General features: G+C 41.9%; 1 protein-coding gene across 2 annotated transcripts in view; it reads right to left on the bottom strand.

The window, feature by feature from the left end:
- Positions 1 to 18,565, bottom strand: part of ITGBL1 (integrin subunit beta like 1) — a 191,863-nt gene that overhangs the window by 9,919 nt on the left and 163,379 nt on the right. For both annotated transcript variants that reach the window (XR_004256143.1, XM_032226145.1), the window contains exons 8-9: positions 13,206 to 13,322; positions 4,611 to 4,757 (exon numbers count right to left, since the gene is read on the bottom strand). Coding sequence is in view for 1 of the 2 variants with exons in the window: in XM_032226145.1 (XP_032082036.1) it covers positions 4,611 to 4,757; positions 13,206 to 13,322 (264 nt within the window). In the remaining variant the exon portion in view is untranslated. The remainder of the gene's footprint in view (positions 1 to 4,610; positions 4,758 to 13,205; positions 13,323 to 18,565) is intronic.

Below are 18,565 nucleotides of genomic sequence, written 5' to 3'. Positions count from 1 at the left end.
TTATCATACTCAGACAAGAACACAGTTTAGTTTTTTTCAAAATGAGCTAGATCATTTTGGTGACATGCTACCAGTTCGGGCCGGTTCGCCCAAACCAGTAGTAAAAATGGTTTTAAAAGGTTTTTAAAAGTTCTGACAATCAGCTGTGTGGCAATTAGCTGTGCCGCACAATTTATATTTGCTAGAAAGCAGGAAATCCTGCTGGTCCCATCCTCCCCACTGTTTTACTTACCTTTGCAGACTCAGAAAAGGCATCCTTGCGCATGCACGCACGAAGCAAACCGGTAGCAGACTTCAAAGCATTTCACCCTGAGCAAAATGCTGCCATATAGCTAGGCTTCCTCTAAAAAACCAACTAGCCAATAAAACTGCCATCCGAAAGTGAAGTTGTATTTCAGTCAAACCTCGATTTATCTTAAAATGAATTTGTTTATATCTTATAAATACAAATGTGATCGTATGTGACTGTGGGGATCAATGTAATGGCTGCAATATCAAGGACAGTCAGAAATCTAATTTTTCAGTGCCATCATAACTTTGAACAGTCCTGAACATGAACTATATATACACCCCTTAGTTCTGCTACCCCAAAAGTGTATGCTTTGTGGTTATGTGGTAAGCATCAGCAAACTCAAAAACAGTTAACTAGCACAATGAATCCAAAGACTGACAAAAATGGAGAGTCAGTAACAAGAAAGTAGCGATAGGCAATAATTTACATTGGCTCTGTTTCTATTTCAAAATGACACAGCTTTCTAGGGCCATATTGTGGATAACTAGCATGGCCAATCCCACAAGAAACGGCCTTTAATTGTTCTGGCTTTAACGTACTGATGTGCATAATGACAGAAAAAAAGAGATGGAAAGTAAGACACCATGGGATCCCTTCCACCATGAAAGAAACTGGTTTGGTTCTGAAACCCAACAAGACAGACACAGACTTCAGAGGCTAATTAGAACTGCAGAAAAAACAATTACTACCAACCTGTCTTCCATCGTACACGAGTCAAAAAGAAGGCTGTGAAAATATTTACAGACCCCTTACATCCTGGACATAAATTGTTTCAACTCCTACCCTCAAAACGACGCTATAGAGCACTGCCCACCAGAACAACTAGAAACAAGGACAGTTTTTCCCCGAACACCATCACTCCCCTAAACAAATACTTTGTCAACACTGTCAAACCATTCACTAAGGCTGCATTTCTATTCATCTTCTCATCGTTCCTATCACCCATCTCCTCCCACTTATGACTGCGTGACTGTAACTTTGTTGCTTGTATCCTTATGATTTATACTGATTGTCTACTAATATGATTTGATTGCTTATTTGTACTTTAGGACTCTCATTAAATGTTGTATCTTATGAAGCGTGATGAATGTATCTTTTCTTATATGTACTGAGAGCATGTGCACCAAAGACAAATTCCTTGTGTGTCCAATCACACTTGGCCAATAAAGAATTCTTCTCTTCTCTCTCTCCTCTCCTCTCCTCTCCTCTCCTCTCCTCTCCTCTATTCTATTCTATCTATTCTATTAAAAAAATAATCTGCTGCACCAAATTCCTTGTGTGTCCAATCACACTTGGCCAATAAAGAATTCTCTTCTCTTCTTTCTCTTCTCTTGTATTCTATTCTATTCCATTCATTCTATTCCATTCTATTCTATTCCATTCTATTCTTCCATTCCATTCCATTAAAAGAATAATCTGTTGCACCAAATTCCTTGTGTGTCCAATCACACTTGGCCAATAATGAATTCTATTCTATTCTATTCTATTCTATTCTATTCAAGTTACTGAATGGAATGATGTGCCAAAAAAATTTTAAACTTTCAATAGGAATACTTTTTTTAATGCACATTCCTTTCTATATATTGCAGATAAAAAAGAGAGAATTCTTTAGCAAAAGAATTAAAAATTTATAGAGAATCAGAAGTAATCTAATGGGAGGCAGACTTTTTAAAGTACAGGTAGTCCTCAACTTACAACAGTTCATTTAGTGACTATTCAAAGTTACAACATTATGATCAGTGGTGGGTTCCTACCAGTTTGGACCATTTTGGCCGAACCGGTAGTAGCTTGGCGGCTGGGTTGCTGGAACTGGCAGCGACCCAGGCCTGCCATGTCCCCAAACTGGTTCTCCCAGCGGCGCCATAGGTGCCACCATCTTGCCTTTTCCTTCTGCGCATGCACAGAGCAATTTTAGTTGTACTGTGCATGCGTGCACAGCACACATCAAGTGTGTGCATGCAGGGCGCACCACTGAACAAACCGGCAGTAGTCTTTGCCGGAACCCACCCCTGATTATGATCATTTTTCACATTTTGCAACTTTTGCAGCCATCCCACAGTCATGGGATCAGAATTCGGATGCTTGGCAACTGACTCATGATGGTTGCTGTGCTCTGGAGTCATGTGATCACTTTTTGCGACCTTCTGACAAGCTAAGTCAGAGGGGAAGCCGGATTCACTTAACAACCATGTCACAAACTTCAGAACTGCAGTGATTCACTTAACACCTGTGGCAAAAGAGTGGTTAAACTGGGCAAAAACCTCACTTAACAAATGTCTCTCTGGAATTTTGGTCTCAGTTGAGGACTACCTGTATCTTTTGTAAGAGAACTCTGGATATTTTAAAATTACTTCCCTTCCTACTATGTAACAAAGTCTCACCTCACTTCTGGAGAATCAAATTTAGAATATAAGCATAGAATAATAAAGATGGAAGGAACTTTGGCAATCCAGTGATGGTGAACCTTTTTCGTCTCGGGTGCCAAAAGCAGCTATCCGTGCTATTGCGTGGGTTTGTGTGTCCCCACCCCCATAATTTAATGCTCTCTGTGCTGTGCCTCCTGTGCATGGTGTGTGACTCCCCCACCCCGCTGCCTCAAGCATGCACTGACGGTTTTCTTGGAGCCAAGGGAGGGCGAAAATGGCCTCCCCTGCCCTCCAGAGGTCAGAAACGGCCCATTTTCTGACTTCCAGTGGGCCCTGTAGGTCTGTAAGAGGCTTTCTTGGAGCCTGGGAAGGGTGAAAACCAGCCCAACACACAAACTGGAAGTTTGAGAAGGGATTTCCGGGTTGCCCATTGGGCGGTTTTTCTCCCTCCAGAGGCTTCAGTTTTTCACGTTGGGTGGTTTTTCGCCCTCCGGAAGATTCGGGGAAACTCCTGGAGGATGAAAAATGGCTGAAAATCAAGGCCTGAAATCAGCTGTCTAGCGTGTGCATGAGCATTGGAGTTGACATGGCAAGGCTCCGCATGCCCTCAGAAATGGCTCCACCTGCCATCCCGCTTCTAGTCAAACCCTCTTTGCTGAAGTAGGAGACCTTGTCATGTCAGACAAATGGTTGTCCAGTGTCTTTTGGAAAGCCTCCAATGATTGAACACCCAAATCTTCTGAAGGCAAGCTATTCCATTGGTTGATTGCTCTCACCAATAGGAATGTTATCCTTAGTTCTAGGTTGCTTCCCTCCTTGATTAGTTTCCACCCATTGTTTCTTATCTTGCCTTCTGATGGTTTGGAGAATAGATTGAGCCCCCTCTTCTTTGGGGCAGCCTTTCAAATATTGGAACACTACTATCATGTCACCCCTGGTCCTTTTTTTCATTAGACTAGACATAACCAATTTCTATAACCAGTTTTTGTATGTTTTAGTCTCCAACACTACTTAAAACCTGGACCTCTTTTTTGACAAATAACATGAAATTTTTTTTAAAAATGTGATTTTGTAAAAAAAAAAATCACATGCAGACACACACACACACTTTACAATAAATAAAGCACAAAAGGATAGGTGTGCTGTGATGGTATGTGACATTCACACAAATTATAATCAAATTCTGCAATGCTGTTTTGCCTGCCCCAATTTCTCAAAACATTTGAGGAAGGATGGATGTAAACTCTGCATTCTTAAGTTATGTGTCTCCTAAATAGTGTTATAAAAGACTGGATTTATTCTACAAAAAATAAATGTTTCATTTCATCTTCTACTTCATCTTAGAATATTCTTTCTTCTCCTCTGGATGCAAGGCATGACCTATTGTTGCCCTATTGTTGCAAATGCCACGGATCTTCAAAGACTAGGACCAAAATATAATTTATAATGAAACCTGATGATTACAACATGCCAACTTAAAAACCTCTAAAATAAAGGAACGGGGTGAATTTTGATTAATATGAATTGCACAAACAGTGCAAGAGTAGGCGTGTGGGGGTGGACAAGAACTTTTCCATTCTGCTCAAAAGCAAATTTCCTTCTTAGAGGTTTAGCAATTGTAGAGTTGCCTGCTGCTATTAGCACTTAAAGCCTAATGCTAAAATATATCCCATAATACACAATGACCCCATATTGATACATACACCCACAAGGATATCACCAAATGGAGTGGCATGCTGTTGGTAAACAGTTCCTGTGGGCAAAAGTTCTCAATGCAATGCGGAGTATTTCGCCACAAGAACGTTCTGTGATATAAACATTTTGAAAAGCTTTTTTTTAACAACAATGGATTATCAAAGAAAGTGCCTCAAGATGTAAAGCACAAATTGTACTTTTTTTAGTTTTCAGGAACAGGGCCAACTGAAGTATCACACCGTCCCCCACTTACTTACCCTTTCCTGAGCATAATATGCCATCGGCTGATTCACAGAAACTTCTGCTCTCATCTTCGGCCATGTTACATTTCCTTGGGTGTTGACACAATTTTCCAAACCATCCATCCTTACAAATGCAACGACCGCAGGAACAGGTCCCTTGATCTAGATAAAAGGAGAATCCCTAGGCAGGGACTTTAATATGCAGAGGAGTTTATTCACCTTGTCTTTTCAGAGGGGCTCGTGAATCTGCCTCTATTTCCACCTCATACCAAGGATGTGAGGTGGTTTAGGCCACGGGTTCCCAATTTTTTTGGTTCCATGGACCGGTGGTGGTGGCTTCAGCAGTTTTGGTAGTGGTGGTGGGGGGGAATGGTTTCGCACATGCAACCTAAATCCTGTTCATGTGCAAATGAAGCTTCACATGCTGGCCTGCCACTGTGGCAACTCAATTCCCAACGGGCCATGGACCACTTTTGGCACCTGCTCTCTCTTAGGACTGTGTTTTCTGTCAACTGAAGTTAGAAGACAAAGTTCTTGTGCTAAATGTCAGTAGAAGAGCCTTGTCAGAAATCTTGTTCAAACTCTTAAGGCAACTTTGTCTTTCATTTTTAGGTTTTTATTGATTTTATTGTAATTTCATTGATTGTTGTGAGCTTTCCAGACCAGTGGTGGGATTCAGCCAGTTTGGGCTGGTTTGGGCGAACTAGTTGTTAAATTGCAGGCTGGCCCTGCCCCTTCCTGTCGTGCCCCTTCCAGGAGTCCACACACACCCTGTTTTTGCTCCTATGGGCGTGCAGGAGGCTGAGTGCTGCCTGTCACATTCCCTGGCCATCCCCACAATGACCACACCCATCCAGCTGGTCATTAGGGCAGTGAACCAGTTGTTAAATTATTTGAATCCCACCGCTGGTCCAGACCCATTGAAAGTGTAAAAGCTCCTGATGAAATTCTTGTTTACAACAAAGTTGCATGATCTTATCCTGGAGGATAATGGTCTTATCTCCAAGTAGGTGCTCGAGCCAAATCAAAAGCGTTGCAACTGAATGTAAGTAACAGAATTTGCAACAATCTGTAAAGGGAAAAGATTCTGTCTCTCTTGCCGGTTTCAGAAAAGGCAGCATTTGGCAGATGCAAGAATCTCTATTCAACGGAAGTAGAGTATTTTTTTGCCTGTTTTAGAATGCATTTCTAATTCTTGCATTGTGCCAAAATGGAAGACGATCACAACCTGGATTGGGAATGATAGCTGAATAGGAAAATCTGAAATCTATTCTCTTGTCCCTTCCTATCGAGATTTAGGATTGTCTGTCTCCCTTCAAGATACATTAAGGTGGATAATAGATGGGAAGATTTCGGTTTAGCCACAGGATGCAAGGCCTTGTCATATTCCTTCTCCTCTGTGCTACTTAAAATGAATGTGTTTAGTGAAAACACTTGGAAACAAAGGGCTCTTCCACATACAAGGATCAGATCCTTTATAATGTCATGTATCTCCCAGGGGTTTTTGCACTTGACCTAATTAACTTCAGGGGTTAATTGCCTTAGCTAGTCCACATAGAATGCAATGAAGATAGATTTGTGCTATTTTCTCCCCCAGCTCCTCCTGAGAGGAAATTTCTACCATGTCACAGTTCGTAGTTCCAGGGATATCCTTTCTATTCTTAAGTGAAAACACCAGCACTTTTTGCTAGCATTCCTCTCTTGCAGGCAATCAATAGAGAGCTTTCATGTTGTTGTTTACTGTTTTTTCTAGCAGAGAAAGCAATGCAGTGAGGGAGGAACACGCAAGGGAACAGAATCTCATTAGTTGCCATTTTAAGACCCTCCTCCCCACCCCCCAATTTCTCTTGAGGAATTAGCCAGTTCAGAAGCAAGAACAGAAAATGTATGGAACGTGATAGGGCCCTGCACAAATGCTGCTGGTTATGAGAGACAAAATATTTGGCAGATCTTCAGTTCTCTTTTTATTTGCATCCCTATAAAACTGCAGAGATGCAGGACTCATTTCGCCTAGCCCTATCAAAGGTTTAGATTTGGCCAAGAACTTTTTTTTAAATAAAATGTCACTACGGTTAAGTGGATGATTTGTCCATCAAAGTGAGCCATGTTTAGTCTCTTCTGAAAATGCTCTGCTCCCAAAGCAGAGGTGGACAGCCTCTTCTAGCTGGAAGTCACAATTTTTATGAATAATTGTAGTCATGACTAAGTCCCTTTTGGAGAGGAGGGTTCTGTCACTTATGAAAATACTTGTTTTATATCAGAAGTCTTTGAGAAATCACCTGGCTGTAAAACGTATCCTTGCAAATGTGCTTCCGGCTGTGGAATCCTAGGTGACTTCAGAATTAGAGAAAAACAAGTGGGCGGATCAGGATTTCTGAATTTTTTTTTACAATTCTTTAATAGCACTTCCACTTTGACTCCCGTGATCAGGAAGCAGGAAGTAGAGGGCTTAGGGATGGAGCTGGTAGCAGTCTTTGAGTTGAGGACATTTGTTTCTCTCCTCTGGATGCAAATGTTTTTCTTGGATTGATTTTCCTACAAAGCTTGCTAGCCAGATGCAGATCATATTCAAGCTTGTCTTATCTTTTTCTCCCTCCTCCCACTAAACCAAATTTGGTCCCACTCTTTTCTGTTTCCAGGGAGCTGCCTGCTGACAAACAAATAGGCAGTCTTGAGCCTTCTGTCCGGCTGTCCATCAACAGGATAACTTTCTGGAGACCAAATAGAATGGGTTTACATCTGAGGGAAATTTTTCAAAGGGAGGCCAGATCCAGAGAGGAGCTGGGGACAACACACATGCAGAAAATCATCCCCAATGCTGCCCTTTTGGAGAGGCACTTGGGCAAGGTGTCAGCTAATCTATTTGAAGCCCTGTCCTTCCTCCTTCCTGATTGGGTAAGCTAGGAAGGAGCATGTGTTTCTTGGGGTACACATACCTACAACCGTAAAAGGTAATGGTAAAGGTTCCCCTCGCACATATGTGCTAGCCATTCCCAACTCTAGGGGGCGGTGCTCATCTCTGTTTCAAAGCCGAAGAGCGAACGTTGTCCAAAGACATCTCTGTGGTCATGTGGCCGGCATGACTCGACGCCGAAGGTGCACGGAACGCTGTTACCTTCCCACCAAAGATGGTCCCTATATTTCTACTTGCATTTTTCAAACTGCTAGGTTGGCAGAAGCTGGGACAAGTAACGGGAGCTCACTCTGTTACGCGGCACGAGGAATTTGAATCGCCGAAGTGCCGACCTTTCTGATCGACAAGCTCAGAGTCTTAGCCATTGAACCACTGTGTCCCTTGCCTACAGCTGTACCCAGTCACAATACAAGAGAAAAACCAGAAAGAAACCCATACAAGCATATCTTATCTTAGTTCATTATACAGAAGAATATGCAGTCACTTCCTATAGCCATTGCTGGTAAAAGGGCTGAAACGTTTCAAGAAGCCACATTCTGCATGTTTCGTCTAAGTTGTATTCCTCTTAAATGAGTTCTTCAGCTATGGTTCTATTTTGATTAAGATCTTCTGGCTTTGATGATTTACAACTTAGAAATTCCCTGTGAATGATTGTTTATGGGGCTGTCCTTGAGAATGTATTTAATAATAATAATGTTTTTTTTAAATAATCTAGAATGATTTATTTCCAGTTCCTCCCGCCCCCCCCCATGAGCTCATGTCAATATACGATATTTTTCAGAGTATAAGAAGGACTTTTTCCTCAAAAAAGAGGCTAAAAATCTGGGTGCATCTTATACACTGAATACAGCATTTTTGCCTCCCGAAACCCTGCCTCTTGACCAAAATGGCCGTGCAGAGCCTTTAGGAGCCTTGCAAAGTGCTCCTGGGGACTGGGGAGGGCAAAAATGAGCAAAACATGGGCCATTTTTCTCAATTTTGCCCCCCCACCAGTCCTCAGGAGCACTCTATAAGCCTTCCAAAGGCTATGCATACCCTTTTTTTTGACAAAAAGGCCTTTTTTGTGAATAACAGGCCATTTTTTGCTTATTTTTGCCCCACCCCACCCCCCAGGAGCACTCTACAAGGCTCCAAAAGGCTATTCATCCCCTTTTTTTGAAAAAAAAAAAACACCAAGCCTGTTTTTGCAAAAAGCTCTGCAGAGTGCAAAAACTTTTTTAAAAATTTGCCTCCTCAAAAACCTGGGTGCGTCTTATACTCCGATGCGTCTTATACTCTGAAAAATATGGTGCATAAAATCTCCCTCTCCAATTTTCTACCATTGTAACAACGGTAGGTGGAATGAAGAGAGAGGGGTAAACAAAGTCACCCAAATTGGACTTTCCTGAGTCACTTTCAAACTTCTGAGTAACTACAATGCACTTATTATTTCCTGAGAGCAGAATTCCATCATTTCCCTGGGTATAAATGGTCTTTTTGCTTAGGTAAAAGTCACTATACAAGGTGAAGCTCGACTCCAGTCCCAGCTGTGAAATACAGTATATGCTCTCCAAAAAACTCTACTTTGGTTCTGTTTCAGTGCCGGGCAGATATCCTTTTCTTCTTTCCCATTTTATCCTCTTTATGTTTCCGTTGTGCTTTCGTTTATTTTAGATTTTTCTTGTGATGCTTCTTTTAGCATTTCCTTTTAATGGCTCTTGTTTTAACTGGATCTAGTGGGTTGTTTTCCATTCGAGTTACACGGACTTTATTGATGTTTCATTCTATCATCTTAAAAGTGATTAGCTAACTAGGCAATTATTAAGTCTCGAAAAGTATCTGAAAAAAAATAAATGACAAGTCAGCTCAGGTAAAATATTCTAAGTGCTGAAAGGACAGTTTACACTATCAAGCATATTAACTACCCTATATATTTCCTACCGTGACGAACTTTCTTTCCCGCTGTCTTCCTGGGACATTTTATTTCTTTGAGGAATTTGAATAACACAGCACATTTTTCTGCATTCAGCTCATGAAGAAGGAGCAGGAGAAAGCTACATGATGAAATAAGTTCCATTCCAATCAAGGGCAGCGGTTTAAGTGTGATAAACTTCTGAATATGATCAGAACAGAACAAGGCATGTAACTCTTCAGTTGTTTCCCTTTCTCACATCTTGCTGAAAATTTTGCACTATTTTTTCTTCATCCAATGATGGACAGTAGCATTTGTAGGACTTTGCCAGTATGCAAGATCATGGATGCTGATGCCCTCATCCATCACATTTTCTCTTTATTTACCTCAGCCTAGAGTTGGAAAAGTGATCTATAAATCAGTATCTGGTGCAACAAGCAGAAGACAATTATCCAGTTCACCACCACCTCCGTTTACTTTTCAATAGGCATTAAGTCTTCCTACCAGTTCTCCAAGATCACTCCTAGCTTTAATTCATTCTGCTTTAAGCTATCATCCTTGCCATAAAATCAACAGGAGCTGAACTCCACTATGTTAACCTTTTCAGAAGAAATTATGTTGAGGTTGGCATAACTTGAGGCTAAATGGCTAGAAGCAGCCTGAAAAAAATAAGACATTTTCTGCCTATGCATCTTAGTGGGTTTTCCAATATCTTCTAGGTTGAGAAAGACATTTCTTTATAGTCCCACCACTATAAGTTTATATTTTTAATGCCCAAGTATGAGGCATATAAATGAGTAGTAAATATTTTAAGAAATCTGATTAATGGTATAATAAATGGATGGGTTTTTTTTGCTGGAATTGAATAAGCAATTTGTACAATAGCAAATAGTATATGGATACATAAACCTATCATAAATTTCCCTGAATATTTTCATTTGCAAAAATTCAGGAGCAGATCTACAATGAAGGTCTGTTTAATGGATTTTTTTAAACTTGTAAATTCAGTGCATTGTACGATTAAAATTAATGGTCCCTGTTTGAATATCTAACTAGTATCCATTGATTCCAATTGTTAGATATGTAATCATAAACTACTATAGTGCTGATCTCAATCTCATACAGAATTGATTTCTGTATTTGGGATTTCTACTATAGTACCCATTTTTTTCCTAAACCATTGCAATATTGAGATTTTATCTTTTTGATTAATATATTATTTGAAACTGAAGTGGAGGTTTGCATCAGGAAACTGGGAATCATACAAATTTGTAATGTCTGGCTCCTTTTTAGGCTATTCTTGACTAGTATACATCTACTTAGCTTTTGGTAGCTTCTGAAGAAATAAATAATTTTACATAATAAATATCCCAACTTTCTCAATATTTCTACATGTTTATCCCCCAAAAGCAAGAGGGGAAATCCACCTAGTGTTCACAATGTTTGTATGTTGACTTACAACTCCCACAACCATAATCAGCATGGTCACTGCCTGCTCATCACTTTAGCTTCTTTATTGATTTCATTGACTTACAATTACAAAAGGATTAATGAACGCCTGGTTCTCCAAACCTGGTGAATTATCTTCCACCCATCTCAATGACAGGAAAAGTAAGGAAGAATGTTTGCAACTGTAGCGCAACAACAATCGGCTCACAAATTTTCCATTGATTAACTATAAAAAGGACTTTGTTTTTTCCTTGAAGAAGTTTCACTTCTAATCCAAGAAGCTCCTTCAGTTCTAACTGAATGGTGGAGGGTGGAAGGAGTTACATTCCTTGCAATCATTAGCTGGTATGGAACCTTCTTGGAATTGCTGAAATGACTGTATTGTAAACAAGAGATAGATAGTGTTGTATCCCACACTTCGTTCACATGAGCCGCATCTGTGCATGCATATCACCTTCTGTGCATGCACAGTGCTCATGCATTATGTCGGGGCGGGTGGGCTGAGCCTCCCGCATCCGCCACTACCATTGCCCAAACCAGAGAGAACCGTCTGAATACCACATCTGCACCTACTGTATCCTGTTTCCAACAGGAGTCCTTCCAGCAGTTCTAAGAAGACTCCATACCCATTTGCACTATTTCAGTGACCCTGAGGGTCCAGATAAACCTCCAAATGGCCTCAATGACTCTCAGAAAGAGTGCTAACGACCAGATGACTGCAAGAAATAAAAAATCCTTCCATCCTCCATCATTCAGTCAGAACTGAAGAAGCTTCTTGGATGAGAAGGAAAACAACTTCAAGGAAAAACAAAGTCCAGTTGTCTTTTGGGAAAAAAAACACATTTGGGACAACCATAATGTGGATGACTGAGAATGCCCGTAGACGTATAAATAGGCACTTAATTAATGCTGCAGAGTTTTCTCTACAAAGAAATCATACCACATTTTGTGTAGCTCTGAGGTTCAGCTGCAGGTAATAACTCACCGCTATCCAATTTAGAGTCTATTTAAGCTTGATTCAGAGAATCATTGAGCACAGCCTTGCAAACCTACCTTTTCCGCCAATATTTACCTCTGAAAATAAGGCATTCACTATAAACACCAGAGTGCCCCTAAATATATGCAAAGTGTGTTTTTATTGAATATACCCCAATGGCTCATCTAGGTGTAAGACAGCAGAGCAAGTACCATTTCAACAAAGGCTCTGGCACCGTCTTCAGAAGGATGGCTCCAGATGTCGAGAGGTTGAGAAACATCGAAACAACATGCATAACCATATTTATGTTCTCCAGTGGCACATATAAATGTGACGATGTTCAAACCGGAATTTACAAAAAGCAAAACCTTTAATATGGGGCAAGCTCCACATGCTATTTTTAGGAATAGGGATATTTTGCTGAATTTCAATTTTAGCTTTATAGCTGGTGAAGTGCACAGCACAGGGCCTTGTGTGCTCTCATCTTTGCTATTCCTTCTGTTTCCCCAAGATGTGAACCATTGAGCATATGGTAGCCCATTCATTTAATTCAGATGATAGAATCCGAGTCAATGTCTCCTGTTTCTTTCAAATAATTTTACATCTTTTAGAAACAAAACCATTTGTTTACACTGTTTATTTTACAGAACATACCGTATTTTTCAGAGGAGAAGATGCACTGGAGTATAAGATTTGAAGAGCTAAATTTTAAAAAAAAAGTGTAAGTGTAGGTTTTGCAGACCTCCCAAACCATCTGCATGCCTCATTTTTTGTGAAAAATGGGGTATGAAGAGTTTGAGAGGCCTGAGTTTGAGAGGCCTGGAAAGTGTTCCTCGGGGCTGGGGGGGTGAACATGAGCAGAAAACGGGCCCATTTCCCCCCAAAAACAGAGGGCATGCATAGCCTTTAGGAGGCTTGTAGAATGCTCCTCGGGCTGGGGGGGGGGCAAAAACGAGCAAAAAACAGCCCGGGTTTTTTGCTTGTTTTTGCCTTCCCCAGCCCCCAGGAGCATTTTGCAGGCCTCCCAAACCCTCTGCACATCCATTTTTGTGAAGGAGGCAGGGTTTCGGGAGGCCAAAATGCTGTATTCAGTGTATAAGATGCACCCAGATTTTCACCCTCTTTTCGGGGGGGGGGGGAGTTGCGTCTTATATTCCAAAAAATACGGTAGATGTATAGTAAATCAGTTATTTATTTCATTTAAGAAAAATGCACTATGGTAGCCCTCTATCTATCTCCATACCGTACATACCTTCCTGCCTTTTAAAATTATTACTTTCTTTCTATTATCACAATAATTCCAAGCCATAGGGGGGGAATTGCATTACTGTATAACCACAGCATTACTTCATCTGAAAATCCATATTAAAAATGACCTACCATTGCAGACATTGCCATCATTGTCTTCACACTGTCTATCATCACACTCACAAAGTTTGCCATATATTTTGGACTCTCCGGGAGGAAAACACGTACACCGGCCACATTCACATTTCCCTGTGAGAACATCATCTCTCATTAGTCAAATCCAGCAGCCAAGGTCAACTTGTTCTTGTCTATGACTCAACTTAGCAATCTAGCAAAGAAATATAAACATCAGCCTGAAAGAGGAAGGCAGTATTGTTTGTAAAGGAGACATTTTTAAAAGATAGTTGTGTAAAGGCTGTTTTGTGTTATGGGAACACAGCATTTTCTTAAGCACATCAGGCTATTTATTCCTTGATTGAGTCTAGCTGGCAACGGCTTGCTCATTTAGGATAGAGGTTCATCTCATCCCCTCCTGCTTTCTTACCTGGAGATGCTAAAGAGTAGACTTGGAATTTTGTGCATATATTATTCTCGCTGCGTTATGATATAGAGCCAAGGTGGCGCAGTGGTTAAATGCAGCACTGCAGGCTACTGCTAGATCAGCAGGTCAGCGGTTCAAATCTCACCGGCTCAGGGTTGACTCAGCCTTCCATCCTTCCGAGGTGGGTAAAATGAGGACCCAGATTGTTGGGGGCAATATGCTGACTCTCTGTAAACCGCTTAGAGAGGCCTGAAAGGCCTATGAAGCGGTATATAAGTCTACTGCTATTGCTATATTGCTATATATGTATAATTAAATATTGTGGTTTTTAAAATCATATTTCCTTGGAGGTTTCCCCAACAGAAATAATTCCGGTTTCATATCTATTTGCTGTTTAGTAATTATGCACAAAATTGGAAGAAGAATAATATACCATCAGAGGGGAATGTTATAATGAAAGTGTTAGAGTGTGCAGAGATGGACAAACTTACAAAAGACATAAAAGAAAAGGAGGAAAGAGAATATTATATGGTATGGAACGAGTACAAATGGCTAGAGAACAGGTGTTAACCTTAAGGAAAGACTAAATGAAGAAGACACAGGAGTTAGAAATTAGCAATTTATAGATAGAGATGAACAACATGTATAAATGGTAACAGAACATAATGAAGGATTGTAAATTAAGGAATGTTATAATAATACCATATGTATATAGACAAAGAGAAACTGAAATAAGGAGAGGGGGGTGATGTGTATTTACAATGGATGTATACCAAGGTGGAAATGTTGTACAGAAGGAAATTGCAAAAAAAATAAAATAAAAAAGATTTGTCTTTTAATAAAAAATATTTTTTAAAAAAAGAGTAGACTTGGACCTGCAAAACAGATTCTCCACCAATGAGTAATTATCCTTCAATATCCCAGGGGCTTGGATAACCATTTTCCATGGTACCTTTTTTAAGTTTTTGAGGGACACAGATTGAGGAGACCGGCTAACAGTAACAAGAACCTTTATTTAACAGTAACAGGCAAAAGATGACAAACCCCCGGCTGACAGCTATTTATACCAAGAGCTGTCAGACGGGGAACCAATGAGAACGCCCGGTTTCTCCCGCCAGCTGGCAAGCATGTCCTGGCCAATCAGAGGCGCCTTGCACAGCGCCAGCTGCTGGTCAGGACACAACACCCCTGGACCGGGCACGCGTAGTCATGGAGGTACTCGGGACGTCTATGCACGTGCTGCGAGCGTCTCAATAAAGGTGTGGCCACTGCCAAAGAAGGAGGAGCGTTGGAGTCTCTGCTCCACTGTATTGGCCACGCGAACAACGCTGGAGGGCCCACCCTGGCCATGGCGCCAGTTTGCAATGGTAAGTGTTCCGCCGAGAACGTGGCAGGTTGCCCAGACTCAGAGCTAGCTGTCTTGTGTTGGTCAGGCTGGCAGGCGGCATTGGTAGGGCCGGTTGTTTCTGGAACGGCTGGACGGTCCATGGGCCCCTCCGCAACTCACCGGCAGAGCTGGTCTACATGCTGGTCAGGAGACAACAATCTTTCCAATCTACAGTATTTGGAATATTAAGAACTTATCTCCCTACCTAATATTGGCCAAAAGTCAATTTCTACCAGTCCTACTTTCTCAACTGTCATTAGAATCTCCCAGAAAGTGAGGGGAGTGGGAAAGGAGTCTATTCTGAGTGCTTAAGCCAACCAGATAATACTAAGCAAGAGTTAAATCTCTGAGGGTGTGTGAGATAGTGATTCAATAGTTTTGGATAAGATGGCGGAAGAGAAGGAACTGAGTTCAGGCTGTCCTCTTGATTGTTGGTTGTGGCGTGTGTGAAGATGTTTTCTACCTGTTTGGGTGGGAAAGTTGGAGGAGTGGACTGTGCTGTAGTAGAGCACAGTATACCAGAGGATGGATGCAGTTGTTGCTTTGCCATGTTTGCTACTTTTCTGCCTTGTTGCTTTATGGCAGATATGTCAAACACGCAGCCCACGGGCCAGATCTGGTTCACGATAGGAGTTGTCCCTTGGGGCCATCCCAGAGATGGCAAGGGACTGCCCTGGGCTGCCCTGACCCCGGCCCACCTGGCCACGCCCAACCAGTAGGCTCTGATGACCAGGCCACACCCAACCCAGCCCCCAAGGGCAAACAAAATCTGGATATGTCCCACAATGGGATTTAATTTGACACCCTGCTTTATGCCAGCTAAATTCCGCTGTATTTTGCAAGCTATGCCTGCTAGGTTGTCCTGGCTTCTGCCGGTACCTTTTTTGAATAATTGGCTATTGGATCTGGCAGGGCGTTTGGCTGCTTACTGGAGAAGAGATGGCATCTGCAGCATTGATCTCAGTCTGTGGTGGTTGGGGAGAAAGGATCCCACCCTCAGCCCAGAAAGCTTCATGATTTGGTCCTCTCTCCTATCCTATTTAACATCTACATGAGTCTGCTAGGTGAGTTCATCGATTGTCCCTGTAAACTGATGATACCCAATTACATATCAAAGCCACTGGAAAAGTAAGCAGTGCTGTGGACATTGTATCCTGGTTCCAGAAGGCTGTGAGGGTCAGGATGAAGTACAACAGGCTTCAGCTGAACCCTGGCAAGACTGAGTTTGGGGCCTATCAGTTTTAGGATTATGTCATCTCTGGAGCTGGGTGGGCTGCATACAGAGCTTTATGCCAGGCACCAGTTGTGCCCATTCCTAGACGGTGAAGCTATGCTCCCAGTCACTTATGACCTAGTTACCTCTAGGTTAGATTATTGTAATGTGCTGCCCTTGGAGAGTATCTTCAACTGATACAGAAAGCAGCAGTAGAGTTAAAAGTGTGTTCCCAGAAAAGCATATGTCACACCTCTGCTCTGCTAGTTGCGTTGGCTGCTAGTTTGCTTCTGGGTCCAATTCAAAGGGTTGGTGTTAACTTTTAAAGCTCTTCAGGACATGGGACCAGGTTATCTGAAGGACTGCTTCTTTCTCATTATGTCAACTCATATCATGAAATATGGCAGAGAATACATGCTACAAGTAGCATCGACTAGGAACCTACGTTTGGTGTGTCTAGGACAGTGATGGCGAACCTTTTTTGGCTCGCATGTCAAAAGCAGGGGGAGCGCAGGAGGGTCACGTGTGGGCATGCCACACCCATAATGCTATGTGCATGACCACAGTGCCCATGCACGCACGATCAGCGCCCCCATTTTTGGTGTGCTTTTTTCATCCTCCCCAGGCTCCAGAGGCTTTATAGGAGCCTGGAGAGGGCGAAAACAGCCTCCCCCCCCCCTGACGAGACCCTCCGGAGGCTTCAGGAGCTTCCCTGAAGCTTCCGGAGCACAAAAAAAACCAGCCCTATGGGCAAACCAAAAATTCAGGAATGGACTTCCAGTTTGTCCATAAGGCCAGTTTTTGTCCTCTAAAGCAGTGGTTCTCAACCTTCTCAATGCCGCAACCCTTTAATACAGTTCTTCATGTTGTGGTGACCCCCAACCATAAAATTGGTGTCTCGGTTCCTAAGACCATCGAAAATATGTGTTTTCCAATGGTCTTAGGCGACCCCTGTGAAAGGGTCATTTGACCCCCCAGATTGAGAACCACTGCTCTAGAGCCTTCAGTGGCTTTCAGGAGGCTTCCCTGAAGGCTCCGGAGGGCAAAAAATGACATTTTGAGCAAACAGGAAGTGACTTCCGGTTTGCTCGTAGGGCTGGTTTTATCCCTCTGGAGCCTAAAACCGGTCCTACGAGCAAACTGGAACTCGGTTCCCAAACTTCTGGTTTGCCTGTAGAGCTGTTTTTTGTGCTCCGGGGCTACAGGGAAGTTCCTGAAGCCTCCAGAGGGCAAAAAATGGCCTCAAAAGGAGGCCGAAGTGAGCTAGCCAGCTGCCAGGGCAACACTTCACTTGCTCTGACAAATTACTCCCCATGCCACCTGTGGCACTTGTGCCATAGATTCGCCATCATGGGCCTAGGATATCACCCTTCTCTACCATGGTACTTACTTTATGAAACATTGTCTCATCCCGCAACTGAAGTCAGGTTAGTTCCAATCCCTTTTAATGTTCTGGAAGTCACTCAAGACCCAGTTATGCTTCGTATAGAACCAATAACATCTTAAGATGGTTCCACTATGTATTTATTCTATCTGTGTTTATGGTTTGTACATTTTAATATATTTTAATCTCAGTAATGATTGTTTTATATTTTTATATTGATTGTACAGGTAGTCCCCCAACTTACAACAGTTCACTTAGAGACCGTTCAAAGTTACAACAGCACTGAAAAAAGTGACTTATGACCGTTGCAGCTCCCCATGGACATGGGATCAAAATTCAGATGCTTGACTACTGATTCACATTTATGACGGAGGCAGTGTCTGTGGGTCATATGATCCTCTTTTGCACCCTTCTGACAAGCAAAGTCAATGGGAAAACCAGATTCACTTAATAAACCATGTTCTTAATTTAACAACTATAGCAATTCACTTAGGAACTGTGGCAAGAAAAGTCATAAAATGGGGCAAAACTCACTTAACAAATGTCTTGCTTAATGACAAATGTTGGGGTTCAATTGTAGTCATAAGTTGAGGACTACCTGTATTCTGTGACAATACCTCTAATACCATAAAACATCAGTATCTGCCTATTCCAGGTTCTTGGAAAGGACCCAATAGATAGACAAAAAATTCCAAATCCAATCTAAGAAGCTGGTTGATCGTACAACGAACCAATATAATAAAGTTCCCTACCTTCTAAGGAACTGACAGTCCTATAGGGTAGACCAGATTAAGAAACAGACTGACTGGGCCTAAAGCTACTTTTAATTGAACAGCTATTGCAACAGAATTTTGCAAGGCTGAATCTGCTTTCCCCCTTTCCTCTTTTATCTTCTCTCTTGCTCTGGGATCAAGCCTCTTTTATCTGATTGTTGCCTTAGTAACGGATCTTCCCTCTGTCCTTCAAA

The sequence above is a fragment of the Thamnophis elegans genome, chromosome 11 (assembly GCF_009769535.1).
Source record: "Thamnophis elegans isolate rThaEle1 chromosome 11, rThaEle1.pri, whole genome shotgun sequence".
NCBI classification, from domain to species: Eukaryota; Metazoa; Chordata; class Lepidosauria; order Squamata; family Colubridae; genus Thamnophis; species Thamnophis elegans.
Note: the sequence above shows the minus strand (reverse complement) of the source record. Positions and strands in the feature narration are given on the sequence as shown.